Source organism: Idiotropiscis lumnitzeri, chromosome 4, assembly GCF_059441095.1.
Source record: "Idiotropiscis lumnitzeri isolate Australia: NSW breed Sydney's pygmy pipehorse chromosome 4, RoL_Ilum_1.0, whole genome shotgun sequence".
Lineage (NCBI taxonomy): Eukaryota > Metazoa > Chordata > Actinopteri > Syngnathiformes > Syngnathidae > Idiotropiscis > Idiotropiscis lumnitzeri.
The window spans coordinates 26,292,513-26,308,384 of NC_142394.1; the positions used below are offsets into that span (position 1 = coordinate 26,292,513).

At 42.8% G+C, this 15,872-nt stretch overlaps 1 protein-coding gene across 15 annotated transcripts in view; it reads right to left on the reverse strand.

Moving 5' to 3' along the window:
- LOC148338882 (adhesion G protein-coupled receptor L3-like) overlaps nt 1–15,872 on the reverse strand; it is a 129,767-nt gene that overhangs the window by 85,341 nt on the left and 28,554 nt on the right. For all 15 annotated transcript variants that reach the window (XM_088292693.1, XM_088292692.1, XM_088292682.1 and 12 more), the window contains exon 4: nt 1,253–1,443. In XM_088292693.1, coding sequence (XP_088148819.1) covers nt 1,253–1,307 — 55 coding nt within the window. In that variant the 5' untranslated portion in view covers nt 1,308–1,443. The remainder of the gene's footprint in view (nt 1–1,252; nt 1,444–15,872) is intronic.

The following is a 15,872-nucleotide window of genomic DNA, read 5'->3' on the forward strand; positions in this document are numbered from 1 at the left end:
AGTGAAATTTCTTCTCTCAAACATTCTCACAATATATTTTTGAGGCACAAAACCATTGTAGCGCTTCATTCCACAATTGCTGTGAACGCTTATCTCTCAGCATTCACACGATACATTTTGTTTCTAGACGATGAAAGCGTCTCTCTGCATTCGCAATAAGTGTGAATGCTTTTGTCTCAGCATTCTCCCGCAATCCCATTCGAGACAATGACAGTCTCTCAGCATTCTCACAATACATTTTATTTTTAGACCAGATGCCCTAAACGTGAATGGGTGTCTCCCTGCAGTCACAATTAAGGTGAATGCTCTCTCACATGACATTTTTGACACCCAATATCGCTTTACTCTTGCCGGCAAGCTCTAAATATTGTTTGTGTAACGTGATCGCTTTTGAATTCATAGTCACGGTCCTCATGTTACAACTGGCTGCGTTTTTTGTCATGAGCACACAAACCAATAGGGGGTGCTAATAAGCAAAAGACGAGATATATTCACGTCAGATTGCGCCAGGCAAGTATGAGGCGGAATTTTTTTTTTTTTTTTTACATGCGCGCAACCACATGATTAATGTGCCTGCTGTTTGCCGCATTGATCTTTCTATTGTTATTCACCGTGACCAAAAACAATGGCGTAGGTGAGCGGGGGGGGGGGGGGGATGTTGGCTACTTTTGTTACGTGCGTGGTGACAACTATTTTTTTTTCTCTTCTTGTCACTGTCTGACTTGTGTTGCTCGCCTTAAGCCTAACCTTAACCTATACACGCCCCACTGCCCGTCCATTCTTGCAGACAAAGAGGGACTCGGGATCCCAAAGTAGGCCAGCATTCTCTGGCGCGCACCTCTCAGGGGAAAAGTCAAGGTGGAGAAATACCCTCTCCAGCGGCGCAACGGCTCCATCGTAACGATGCACACGCAGTGCTCGTCTCTCTCGACATTTTTTGGAGGAGAAAGAACAACGATGCAAAATTGTCAGCGTTATATATTTTGGAATAATCAGAGCGTTGGTGTGAAAGTTTTTCTCTCAGCGTGCAAACCGGATTGAACAGCAGGAACGCTGGTCTCGCAGCATTCGGGAAATACATTTCAGATGCAGAATAACGGCAGAGAGCTTTTTTGTGGCACCATGTTTGCTTGGATTTCTTGTTCATTTTAATGTCCGATGAAAATAAAAGTGACTAACTGACACTAAATCAAAAGACGGAATGCTTAAAAGCACCGTTTTTTTCACTTTGTAGAACCCGAGTTGAACATACCCAGAGCGGCCGGAGCAAAGAGGCTGGCGAGGACTAGCAGGCGTGCGGTCCACATGGCCTCCCCCTCGTACCGCCCGCTGCTAACGTCGGAGTTCAGCACTCAGGCCCTTCGGGTCAGACGGCAGAGCGATCGGGTTTCTTGTTCCACTTCGGCGCTACTTGCACCGCTCCCCGCTGATGTCCGAAGACTCCTGGGGAGAGAAGGACGAGTGCACGTAAAATGGACTGCATGTATACACAACAGAAGGAGTTGAGTTATTTTCTGGTTTGGATTGACAGTGAGGTAGATTTAAGAGTTGGATTTTGTGGGTAAGTCCGTAGAATGAGAAAAAGGGTTAGATCAGGGTTCTGTTCGGGTTGCATTACGGCAGCCACTTTTGACTTGTCCCGAGGAAATGAAGAAAAAAGAAGTTAAGTTGTTTGGTCCCGACGGCCCTTCTATTTCTCATCCTGCTGCTCCTTAGCGAAAGCCAACAGTCTCGAGCTTTGGTCTTCAACCGGGCAGTGACTTTAAATTGGACCCGCAAATTGGTGCTGTTCAATTCTTTTTTTTCATCCTAGGGAGCTGGCTAAGAGAAAGTAACACTTTGAAACAGTAATTGATGCTTTCGTCACATCTCGGCAGCACTTTATTTTGGAGCCAGCCGATCCTCCATCAAGCGTCTCCAGTTGCTCCAAAATACTGCTGCTCGCCTCTTGACTAGAACTCGCAAGACATTTTACATTTTGGGGTTCTTTTTAAGATTCTATTGCTTGTTGACAAATTATTAAATGGTCTTGCCCCACCTTGACCTCCCGCTAAATGTTAGGCAAGTCACTCGCTTGCCATCTTTAAAATTTGTCTTAAAATTCATTTTTATTCTTTGGCTTTAGACTTTTTATGAGATTTACTCTTTTTGTGCTTTTTACTGTCTTCAATAATTATAAAAATTTGACAGAGGGGCCGGACCAGGATGAAGTGTTTTGGTCAGCTCACCTCATCGGAGAAAAAAAAATACATTTCATTTGAAATGAAAGTGAACAAAAGCATTACAACAAAATATTATTATAGTATTTAGAAAATAAATATTATTATTTTTTTTTTTTTTCAAGTTCGGCGGGCCGCATTAAAACGTTTAATGGGCCGCATGTGGCCCCCGGGCCGTAGTTTGCCCACACCTGAGTATGGTTTGAGGTTAGGAGGTTTCACATAAAAAGAATCATGAAGCATTTTTCTGCATAACTTGAATTTTCGTGCTCTCTTGACGTACAGCACGTCAATTTTTAATACAATGATGATCTATAATCTGATGAGCCGGCCCCCATTATTCGCATGATCTCCAATGATTAGGCCTTCGATGATCCAAAAGTAGACACAATCTGCTGCAAAGATATAATCCCTGCAAATTGATGCAATCAAAAAAATAAATAAATAAATAAAACGCAGACTCAATCCCGCTGCATTGAAGAAAGAAATGTTCCGATGGGGGAGGTCTCAGATTGGCCCACGGGCATTAGGTTCGGCGCCGCCTGTTCTATATACTCGAGACATGATTGCGCTGGCATGTAACCATTTTATAATCCTAATCCCGACTATTCTGAAAATCCGGGATTAGTGTAATCAGATTGTTTATGTTGGAGATAATAAAGAGGTTTATGAGGAGGGCGGCTATCATGAATCAAAGGTGCAGCACTTAAACCGCCACCAGTTTGACCGTTGGAGGAGGGCACTTTATCGAGGATTTGTCAAACATTTCAGCAACAGAAGGGAATGGACGGGCTCAGGTCAGGATTTGTGGTTTTCGGGTGACTGGAAGAGAATTTTGGGTTTGGGGTTCGGGTTTAAAGTTAGGTTCAGCGTAGAGTGGAAAAAAGATGGAAGAGTCGAATCAAATCGCAGAGTGGTGTCCAACATTTTTTTGCACCGCGGACCGGTTCATCTAATGCTAACAGTTAGCTGCTAGCCAGTGGTAGCCACTAACGCCGAAGATTTATATGGTGTCATATAATGATGGCGCAATTAGCTAGCGGTTTGTTAGCGTCCTAAATTAGCGACTGAATATGATTTCAGGACGGCGTTGTGTTGATGGAAACGATGTCGTACTAATTAAAACTGCCAGGAAGCAAGCCGTCAATGACTCAATGTATTATTTGGTAACCTTTAATTAGAAGTTAGCCATTACGGAGAGGACATTTTCGTTGAGAATGTTAGCAGCTTCCTTGACATGTCTGACTGAAATGACGGTGACGGGACAAGAAACAGCCACCTTTTTTTTTAGCCTCAAATAAAAATTCAACCAGAAATACAGCAATTTATTATTATTTTTTTTCCATCTACGTGGCTCGCGGCGGTCCGGTCCAAAGTGGCCTGCGAACCAGTATCGGGCCACGGCCCGCAGGTTGGGGACCTTTGGTTATCAGACTGAAACGCCCCTTAAAAGAAGACTAGACTTTCACACAAGTTAATTTGCCTCCAAAATAAATGAAAACAAGTACAGGAAATGGCAGTTGCTGCCAAGTGAGAACATCATAAAATATATATTTATGAGAACAGCTTGGATGAGGTATTGAAAAAAAAAAAAATGAAGAAGAAGAAAAATACAAGATAGTAGTCCAGCAATGCCAGCGTGTCTTGTATTCCAGAAGGAGTCTCGTGTGATACATTACGCCAGCGACGTTTCAAGGGTACCTCGAGCGAGGGGGGCATTTAAGATAACTCCCTCAGATACGATGGCCAACGTTTTGCAATTCCACAGACGGCTCATCGGAGCAACATCAAGGAGATTGCGTGATCACAAAAGTGGCAAAGACATTTCTTTTTCTCATTTCTTCAAGCGTATTGTTTTATTAGTTGTGTGCAAACGGTACATTCGGCTATTTTGAAATCCAGTTCAAGTTAGACCATGTGATCACTCTGAGCGCCTCAAATTTGGATGATGTAATATTTCTGGAACTGGATGAAATTAGCTTTTCTCATTGCTCCAGAAACATTAATCACGTAAACATAAATCTGGAATTAAACATTAAAAACTGATTTAAAAAAAAATAAATAAATAACTGGCGAGGTCTTTCGGTTTCTAGCGACATGAAAAACAAATCAACAAAAAAAAATCATTTGAAAAATCCCCTCAAAATTACAGGTGAAAATTTTCATATTCAAATTGAAAACTATACATTTACATATTGGTCACTGTGCTTGGAGCGCGACACAAATGTTCCGTGGACGCAGCTTCCGGAGCTTGAGGACAAAAGAGAGCGATCATTTGAGAAGCCACGCTTCAACAATACCAAAGCCCAGACATGTTAACTCAATCCTCAGCAGATATCTGATGGGGTCACTTACACACACACACACACACACACACACACACACACCCCCACACACACGTCCATGCCCATATGATCTTTCTAGTCACACCCTCCTAACATGTTGTAAGGAAGTGGGATCGCATTCCAATGACAGATGCCTATCTGACATGGGCGTGGCCTATCGTAGGAGCAGGGCGGGGTGCGTTTATGCAAATGAGATTTCGAATGGAGGTTCATCTGTGGCAGCATCTGTCGTTTTTTTTTTGGCGAGCACTGGCCAAGGGAAATCTGCAACACTCGGTGATTAAACCTAAGACGGTCAGATTTGAGATTTTTTTTTTAAGGGGGGGGGGGCCTGGAACCGTCAAATAATAGACTGAGAAACAGTTTCTTTCCGAGAGCCATCTCCATACTGAACTCTCACACACACACACGAGACCACCCTAACCTTGCAAAACAGCATTGTGATGTGTTTCTATATGCCCTATTCAGTCTTATTTATTTATCTAATTTATATATTTGTCTGTATTATTGTTGTATTGCACTGGAGAGGGGAGCCCTCTAATCTCGTTGCACACTTGAGTACAATGACAATAAAGGGATTTCTATTCTAGTCGAACACACAACATTATTTCGAACTCATCTAACAACATTTCACAAAAATAAATTCATTAATAAATAGCCTCTAGATGTTTTAAAAAAAATGCACCATTTTGCAAACCATAAAAATATCAATTACTACTTTCCTGTTAATATATATTTATATATTTTTTTTGTTTTTGTTTTTTTTTAACTAATTAATCCCAAAAATGTACATAATTGATCGCGATTAATCATGCTTTTAGATTGCAATTTTTTACGAAGCTCAGAACCGATATTTACTTGATTAAAATCTTGGAATTAATGTGGAGAAAAATCAGACTGTTCTAATAGCTTCCTTTGATCTTTGAATACGATCCTTGTCCTGTAAAATACAGGCAAAAAAGTTGAACCATCCGCCAAAGGTGTACAGCTAAAAGTGTGCAAATTATTTCAGCAAATTTTGAAAGCAAAACTAAGTAAAAGTTGGTCTTTGCGATAGTAACTTTCCTCCAGAGTTGAGCTGCAAGAGGAAATAGGCAAACGGACGTGAATAGATGATGTTTTTCTTTGGCGAGGAACGGAGCGTTGACTGAATTGGAAAGCTGAAGATGAATAGGCCGTGACATCCCCGAAGCTTGACAACGTGCGCAGCAAGGCATCCACTCGCACAATTGGCTCCCCGCGAGGGACCCCGACGCAGCCAGCCAGTGACAGGCAGATAATAGCGCTAACTTTAGCCCGCGCGCTCACCGACTGGTCTTCCATGATCAGCCTCTTGAGTGTGACTGATGGCTTGGCTTAAGTAATGAGACCGGCCGACCCCCCCCCTCGCTTACCCCCACAACTCATCCCTCCTCTCCTGAGCACAACCTGACCATGAGAGGAAATGACACTTATAAAACGACAAGATGCACAGCGGGGATTATCGCGCGCCAGATTGGTTCAAGGTGGGCCCGGTTACCACGGAAACGGTTATGCGTCTACCATTTATCAGGCACCAGAAGAAACTGGCATGGTCTGCCCACGACTGAGACGTTCTTGTATGTTATTGATTAGTGATGGGCCAATATGCTTTTTTTTTTTTCAGGGCCGATGCCGATACCGATTATTAGTAGTCACGGAGGCCCATAACCGATATTTCAAGCCGATATTCATTTGTTGAAAAAAAGGGATAAAATGGTGTCAAGATTTTGAAAAGTAAAACCTCCAAAACTTAAGTTTAAATGCCTTCAAGCATATATTTATGAAACAACTTTAGTGATTTACAAGATAATAAAGCTTTTTTTTAGTTGTTAGAAAAAAGACAACTTCATGTTAAAAGTCTAACAAAAAGTCCACGGAGCTCCCAGGCTCAGCTTCATGTCTTATAGTTCAATGAACACAAACATCTCTAGTTTTCTATTAGTTGTGAGTTGTAGTCGACTGACATTTATAAAAGTTTCGACCAAGTCTGTTTCCTTTCCTGCTTGCGGGCCCTCTCCCGTAGTGCGTGAGACTCGAGGTGAAAAAGAAAACTGTCAACTCACTGCTGATTGGCTGCTACAAGGAACCAATCAGTGCTGTGGGGGGGAATATCTGCTTCTGCAGGCAGGGCCACGAGCACAGCAGAGAGAGAGAGAGAGAGAGAGAGAGAGAGGTGTGCTGCAGCGAGACAAAATAAATCAGCATTTTATTTAAACGGCCTTGAACGTTAAAAAAAAAGCCTGATGCCGATTATCGGAAAAATGCCAAAAATCGGCGCAGATAATCGGCCCGGCTGATAATCGGTCAATCACTATTAATGATATGATGGATGATCAGCCTGGCTAAATAGGACCTTACCGATCTCAGCACGACTGTCACGTAATTCTTGAGGCACAGCGAAAAAAAAAAAATAAATCGGTCAGCGAGCTAGAGCCTGCTTGAAACTTTTTTCTCCATTGTGCCAGAGTCCCTTAAATGGACCACTTGAAACCTGACAAGCAAGCGTAGACCACAAAACTGCCCCCCAAAAGGTTCTTAAAGTACAAACTCGGTAGTTTTACCAAGTTATCGCCGAGATCTGGAACAGGACAAATTTCTCAGTGACTTTGAAACAACACCGGGCTATTTTGTTGTTTCCAAAGTTCAGTTTCACACTTGTTTCTTTTGCAGGCTTATTTGTATTTGACTTCAGGTCTCAATTTCCTTCTGACTAACACCACATGCATAATTTTCCACTTCATTCCCAGTCAGATTTGAAGAGCAGGAGCAAAAAAAAAAAAAAGCAATGACACACACACAAACATCAATTTCAGCTCTGCGTCCGCGTCGGCGCTCCAGCAATGTCAATAGCACTGATCCCAACAGCGCGTCGCATTTCAATATCATTATCTGATAGCGTGCACAAAATCTAATGAAATCTTTAAAACAGGAATTGCACAGCGTCCTCAGCTAGGCGATACGCTCAATCCAGAAGTGATTACCACGTTAATACCACCTTCCATCTGCTCTCTGGGACTTTTTTTTGGCGAGGGCAAAAACAATAGAGAAAGAAACCATAAGAACAGAGAACAGTGTCTTCATTTCAGTGGCATCGCCCAAATATTTTAAGAGCTGCCATCCTGTCAACAAGACCGCAGTCCAACGCAAACATCGTCAAAGCAAAGCTGATTTGGAGTCAGGACAGGATTTAAGATGCACCTCCCACAATCTGAGTTTGAGGAAAACAGAGATGACGTCAACATCCAAAGAAAGTGCATTTAGAGCCAATGTTGAGCTTAAGACAAACTCTTTTTGAAAAAAGTGAAGACACTGCACTTTGAGAATCCAGCTCCAAAACGTTTTTGCAAGGTGAAAAAAAAACAACAACTCATATTTGGCTTCCCTCAACGTTTAAACCGATTGACTCATTTCAATTCATCAACTAGATTCGAAGCGTTGACGACCGCTGACGCATTAATACGGTATTTGTCACCAATGTTTGTCATCGTGGAAGAGGCCCTCGTCAAGCTTGTCTGCGAAATTCAGTTGCGTAAAGACAAACAGAAACCCGGAGATGGCGGCATTGTATCGCTTCGGATTCAAGATCAGCACAGCTTTTTAGTAGAAGATAAACACTGAGGTGCATTCTTTCAATTCCGGGTCCGGTCTTCCTGTGTGGAGTTTGCATGTTCTGCCCGTGTCCGTGTGGATTTTCTCCGGGTACTCCGGTTTCCTCCCACATTCCAAAAACATGCATGATAGGTTAACTCAGGGGTGGGCAAACTTTTTGATTGGCGAGCCACAATGGGTTGTAAAATTTGACAGAGGGTCCGGACCAGATGGATGGAATGTTTTGGTTACCTCACCTCATCGGAGAAAATTGGAAATGAAAGTGAATAAAAGCACGACAACAATATATAAGTATTTGAAAAAACACACTATTTAGAAAATAAAACATGAACAAGGTTTATTCATTTAATTTTTTTTTCAAATTCGGCGGGCCGGATTAAAACGTTGAACGGGCCGCATGTGGCCCTCGAGCCGTAGTTTGCCCACGCCTGGGTGAACTGAACACTCCAAATTGTTCTTAGCTGTGATTACGAGTGTGAATGGAAAACCAACTTTGGTTCTACTGCTGACAACAAAAGAACGGACTAGGTTTTGAAGCAAAGTATTTTTCCCGTCCACTCGACTATTTGTTCAAGATGAACCTTCTTCAATCTCAAAAGAGAGATGACGCACCTCTCTCCCAGCCTGAAAAAACATCAACTGAGGCCGTCCTGGTTGCTAACCCCTCTCCCAAAGGCCCTCCTCCAGAAAATGCACAGATAATAATCTTTAATGGAGGGGGGGAGGGGGGAGGGGGTGTTTGTACCCCCCCTCCCCTCCCCCTCCTCGAGCCACAGCGAAAAGGCGCCTGCCAAGCATGCGAGTGTCGAGAGCTCGCCGGAGTCAGGCGGTGGGCTCCGACGAGTAGTGAATGGAGTTTGATTGGTCTGGGCAAACATCCTCATGGGGTACGTCTCGGAACAAAGAGAGCAATAGACGCCTCTCTTGTCGGGGCAAATGCTCTCAGGGCTGCAAGAACAAAAAGAATCACCGCCGCCGGTCTCGAGGTGCCTGATCTTAGCGAGACCTCAAACAGCCCATGATAGATCGCTTTGCTCCTTGAATTCCGAGCAAGCCTTTTTTTTTTTAATTATTTATTTTTTTGGTCCTGCTGTCAAGCGAGGTAGCTTACGTTGACCGGAAGAAGGACAAAGCAGGAATTTTTCTTTTTTTGTCGTACAGCACAATTTTGTAAACAAAGCAGCAATTTAATTATTTCACTTTTTTCTTTATTTTTTAAATTATTTTTAATCCCACTTCATTTCATGTTTTTCAATTACAACTTATTTTTTTAAGTGTTTGTCGTGCCTGAATCAATGGAAAAAATGTTTTGTGAGATAATATGTGAGTTGGCACTGTCAGGAATAAAGAAACCTAAATGCACAATCATGTATTGAGTTAATAAAACGAGTTTATTCACATATTTGATTTTTCCTGGGGTTCGAGTTAGGCCAAAATTTAAATGAGGAAGAAAGATTTATTCATTCCATTTTTTTTTTTTTTTAACTTAAATCAATTTTTACAGCAAGGAGGAAGAATGTTTCAGGGGTTAATATTAAATCAACAAAGTCAATCAAATTAATTTATTTTTGCGTTGGGACCAGATTTAAAATCAATTGAAATGAAAGAAATAAAAACAATAAACGTAAAATGTGAAGTTTTTTTTAATCAACATCCATTTTAATGACTTCATAAATAAATAAATGAAAAACAACTACTCCACGGAAGAGCTTTAGTAAATGCACTTGGACTGCGCAGTAATCTAAAGCCTGACTGGCCCCAGGCTCAAAGAGAAAGCGCCGAATTAGGCCATTCTATTACAGTCGGCGCCATTAAAAATGCACAACATGGATTGGAGTAAAGGATTTGGATTGATACAAACGAGGGCTGAGGGATTAGACCGGAAAGAATAAGACATGTAATCTTGTCCGCGAGGGAGATATATACGGCACAGCGCAACATATTTTATTCCACGCCGAGCGGCGCGATCACAGACGCAGTCCTCGGTCCAAGTCCCGAATTGCACTCTGGTGCCGTTCTACTCGTCCACTTGTGCCACAAATGACTGTCGGGTCCACTCCGAGCGAGGGAGGCGCTTAATTGCCTCACCCCTCCCGAAAGTGTGCAATCATTCATTACAGCGAGAGTGTGGCCAAATAAATCAATCAAGAAAAGAATGCAATTTCTGCAGAAATGGCGCGAATGCCGGAGAAGCTGTGGAATTAATTAATGAAATGTAATTATATAAAATGTCATGCGGGCCCAAGCAGGCCCTTTGGTCAATGTCGATCGGTCGCTCAGACAAATGTACTGGTTCATGCTTATTCATTAAAAAGTCATTGGCAAAAGCTGACCTTATTGTCACTCACGGCTGGGTTGAATGAAAACGATGCATCGATTTGAATGTTTTCATAGCCCGATATCGATTCATAAAAATCATATATCGGCACTTTTAATAACGTCTTTTTCCCCATAAATTTACATGACGACACGCCTCACGCGAGATCTTGTCACGACGCGAAAGTAGCGTATCAAAAAAAAAAAAAAAAATGGCGCATGCAGTTAAGTCAGCGTAATTACATTGTAATTACATACATGTTTTATTTAACCTGACCTGATCAAAACAGTAAATCTGACTTCATCCTTGTTGCCGCTCACTTCACTGCGTCCGCCATTTTTTTATACGCTACATGTAATTACAATGTAATTACAACGTAATTACAATGTAATTACAACGTAATTACATGTAATTACATTCATGTAATTGGTGTCAAGTCTTAATGTAAATATGAATATTTGTACTATCGCACCAAGTTACAGCAGGACGTTTCTACTAATTGAATTGAAAATCAATCAAAGTGAATCGAAAATCGAATGGAATCGAGCTCGACTGTATTGAATGAAATCGATTTTGTAAATTTGAATCACTACCCAGCCCCACCACCACCCATACATTTTGTGTTTGTTCTTCACCGAGTGCTATGATGTAATCAGAATAGCTCTATTGTCTAGGTGGAACAGACGCAGGCCGTCCAAGAGACCGAAAAACAATGACCAACAGGGGAGTCCAGAACAGGAGTCCGCCGGGTCTTCTTTTCCAGCCCACAGATGAAAAGAAAAAAACAAAAGGACGGTGGAAGGGGAAAAAAAACACCCCCAGACTAAGCTCGCAAGGGGAGCGCGATATGGATTATTAATGAATTATGTAACGACTGTGTATCACACTGTACAGTTTGTTGTCCGCATTTGCATTTCTTTTCATTTTTGCTTTGTTTAACTCCGTTGTGTGCTGACACGCTGCTTCTCAATTTGCCTTACCTGGAAAAATAAAGGTGAAATAACCCAATTATTTTTTTTTTTAAATGTCCTACTCCTACGGGCTTTCTGCTAGCGTTTTTGTTCTTCAGCTCTGACATGGAGTCACACCAGCGATAAATGATCTAAAAACAAGTTGCCAAATTGATGCAGTTTGGGTCCCCACTCCCCCGACGGCTGCGACCCATCACTCATTTTCCAATCTGGTTGCGGGAGTATCCATCACACTTGATGGCGCCGCTCAACTTTGGAGACGGTAACAGACTTTTAGCGCGATGGGCTTTAATTCATCCCTTAATGAGACGCGGCTATCATCATTCTCGTCGAGAGCAGCCTTTTTTATTTATTTTTTTTCCATGTCGCTGCTCAATTTGTCTGCCGACGAGTCGCCAAAAAAATCCATTCCGAATTTGTCCCGACACTTCCTGCCCCTCCCGGTGGACATATTCGCCTGGAAATATGAGCGCCATCGGTGATGCCTCGCACAGATGATGTTATTCCACTCACCAGCCTGAGGAGTCAGCTGTGTGTGTGTTGGACGTCTGTCAGAGGCGTCCTCCCCGCCCCCTCCCACCTCCGCCGCCATCACCACCAACAACTCTCTCCACCCGCGTCCAAACCAACTGGTCCAGGAATTCGGTGCCAGTCGCTTGGTGAGAGACATCACGTCCAAATTGTACGCGACTTTGGCACCCCTGAACTAATCGGCCCTCTCCAAAATGGCTTCATTTCTTTGCGGTGATCAAAACACAAAAAAATAAGTCCTTGAATCTAGTTTTTGCTTAGCTACGCAAAACTCCGCGGGGATATCCATCAGGATTCGAAGAAGCGATGCTGGGAAAGAAACATTTTATATGAACGGCGGTCAGGTCATGGGGAGGCAAGGTCATGCTACGTTCACAACGGAGCCGCTCATTCGCGCTCACGGGGGAGGGGCTTCGCTTTGTGACGACGGCGTTTCCGGGAGCTATCAAAGAAAAAAAAGGTTTCCACATTCAAGTGGTTGACACCGTGCTAAAGCTAACGCTAATGGAAACAATATGGCCGTCTTGGTAAAGTTAAAAAAAAAAAAAAAAAAAAAAAGTAAAACATGCGAGGTACGCCAAGCTTCACTTGTCTCCAATTATGGTCACTTTTTTTTTTTTTTTTTGTCCCGGTAGTGCAGTGCTTCTCAAATAGTTGGGCGGACCCCCCTGGAGCTGAGTGGGGCACGTGTGATCCTGGGGAACATGCTTTTTTTCCCCCCACCGTACTACAATAAAGTGTAATTGCACATCCACTCCACTAGTTGGCAGTGGTGCTCTCATTAACTCTCCTTTTTTTTCTGCAACGAAAATGCTATTTATAGTTGTGGAGTGAGTGGGGGCGGGTGGGTGCGGATTGTTTACTTCTTGCTGAGGGGGGGGGGGGGGGGGCATAACAGAAAATAATCGAGAAGCGCTCCTCTAGCGGTAGCCGGCCTTGTTGTAAAGCTCCGGATGTCCACAGCTCGCAAAAATAATTTTCACCATTCTTCGTTCTTTTCTTTTCCAAAAACCCGCCAAGTGTACGTGACGTCGAGTTTGACGTCGCAGAGCTGATTGGCTGCTGCAAAGCAACGCGAGAAGAAAGTAGACTTTCCTCTCCGCAGCCATTTTATCCAGCTCTTCGGGGGGAATAGCAAAACGTTTCTTAATTTGAAGACTCCGACTAAGGTCACTTGAACTCTCCAATTACGGTCTTCCGAAGAACACACTCGAGAACGTACATCCTAAGTATGCCCCGTCTCTTTGAAAATTGGAACAGCCGTGTACTTGTACTCCTCCTGGACTTCTTTGACAGCAGCACAAAATGCAGCCAAGTCTTCAAAAGTCACCAACTAACGTATCCTTGATTCAAGCGAGAAGAGAAGAACAACATCTGGGAATTCCGAGCGTACTCGATGACAGTCCGCGACATCCCAAGGACGCAAAAAAAAAAAAAAAAACACAGATTGAGAAACGGCCAAAGTCTTTCTAGTCAGTCCCGGATCGTTAGTGATGGGAAAACGAAGCTTCAAATTTGCTTCATGAACCGGTGGTTGTATTTTTGAGTCCTCAAGATGGCGCTCTCTCAGGAAGAGAGACACGACACCGTAGCCGAGAAAACTCATCTTGTCCTTTCAGTCGCGACCGAAAAGCTCGTGATCAAAGGTGACCGTGGGAACTTCGATCGACCGATGAATTGAGAGTTTGGCCTTTCGGCTCGGCGCCGTTTTCACTCGAGTCCACACGACTGCAGACGTCAATATCCTGCTCCATTCTTCCTTCATTCAGAGAATTAAACTCACGCATTTTGGGGTAACATGTCGTCCCCCGACCTGGAGACCTAAACGTAACCCACAGTCAAAAAAAAAAAAAGTCCAGAACATTCTGGTTGATGCTCGGGTATCCGTTAGCAACAGACCGTTACGCTTTTTCCAGGGCCGATACCGATTGTTAGTAGTCATGGAGGCCGATAACCGAGATTTTAAATCGATATTCATTTGTAAAATGAAAAAATATAAAATAAAAAAAAAGGGGGGGGGGGGGGGGGATGGTGTCAAAATAATAAAAGATAAAAAAAAAAAAACTCCAAAATTTGACTTATTTAAATGCCTTAAAGCACGTTTCTTAAACAACTTTAGTGATCTGCAACATTTTAAAGCTTTTTTTAGATTTTGGAAAATAGACAACTTAGTTTTAAAAAGTCAAACAAAAAGTCCACGGAGCTTCCAGGCTCAGCTGCATGAATTATAGTTCAACAAAAACAAACATCTTTTGAAAGTTTAAAAATAGTTTTCGATTAGTTGTGAGTTGTAGTCGACATTTATTAAAATTTGGGCAAAGTCCGTTGCCTTACTTTCCTGCTCTCTCGTTGTGCATGTGACTCGAGGTGAAAAAGCAAACAGGCAGCTTAGTGCTGATTGGCCGCTACTCACTGCACAAGGAACCAAACAGACGGTGCTTCTGCAGGCAGGGCCACCAGCACAGCAGAGAGAAAGAGAAGTGTGCTGCAGCGAGCCAAAATAAACCAGCTATTAATTTATCGGCCGTGAAAGTAAAAAAAAAAAAGGCAGATGCCGATAATCGGCAAAATTCCAAATATCGGCACCGATAATCGGACCCATCACTAATATTACGTCGGCATCCTGTCATTTTATGTGATTACGTTTCTGGCAGTTAGCTCACACAATCGGAATGAACAGAATGACGGCAAAAAGGCTTTTCTCCTTTGGCCCAACCGGACCTGACCTGGAAGGAAGCGTGGAGTGGTTGTGACTCAAATTTCAAGAGCTTCCTCGCCACAGAAGCCGGTTTGCTCTTTTCAAAAGCGGAAAACCGGAGGATTGTTTGACATTGTGTCACGGCGCAACCAGATATGTTGGACATTGTTCCGTCGGGAACACGCCGACGTGGCTGAAATCGCCCGGGGCGATTATGAAAAACTGGATTTACGCCGACACATTTCTGTGGGCACACCTGAACGGTCAGGGAGCAGTTTTATGCACGTCTCCCCGAGGAAACGTCTGCTTTAGGACTTTAAAAGCCCATTTCACTCCGCCAGCGGCGAAAAGCTGCAGTCGAGCCGAGGCGAAGATTTGAGACTTATTTACTGATCTTTAGCTTGTGTGGAAGGATGGATTTTTTTTTTTTCTTCTATGGTTAATAATGCTGCATTTTGACTGACAGTGCCTGGTTAGAATGTGACACGATGGTAATGGTAGCGGCTGTCGAGTTGCATTCTCGTGGCTGAATCTCAATGCGGCAGACTCGAAATAACACACGCGCTCCTCTGTTGCTGATTCAATAGAAAAAAAAATCATCTTTTACTTTTACTGGCTGCCACTCTTCACACACAGAAGCAATTTGAATATCGAAGGACAAACATCAACTTTCCGAGACGAGCGACAGCGACGGGACCGAGAGTCCCCACGTCAAATCCGGTCCACTTCATCGGAACTTTAATGAATTCTAACGGCGGCGGACGAAAACGAATAAAGTTTTCTCTTGTTTTATGTGTGGGCCGAAGTGTGTCTATTTAGTTAAAAGGCCGCCTGCCATTTTTCAAACAGTCACGACGGCTTTGAATAAATTATGCAAACTTTTTTTTTTTTTTTTTGTCCTTGTGCCAAACAGTGCATCTACTGAATAGCAATGACGAGAGCGGCGGCACATGCAAAATATCAAGCGCACGGGCCGAGCAGCCAGTGGGAATGACAGACAAAAAGCGGATTATTGCTAAAAATTCATTCAAGTCATTTAAATGATATCCTACTTCAGGAAGTAGCAGCATTTTATCTATTTTTTTTTTATAAATAGCACCATTTTTATTTCATTTTTTTCAAAGTAGCACTAGTATTATTAATTATACAAAATGAATTTTT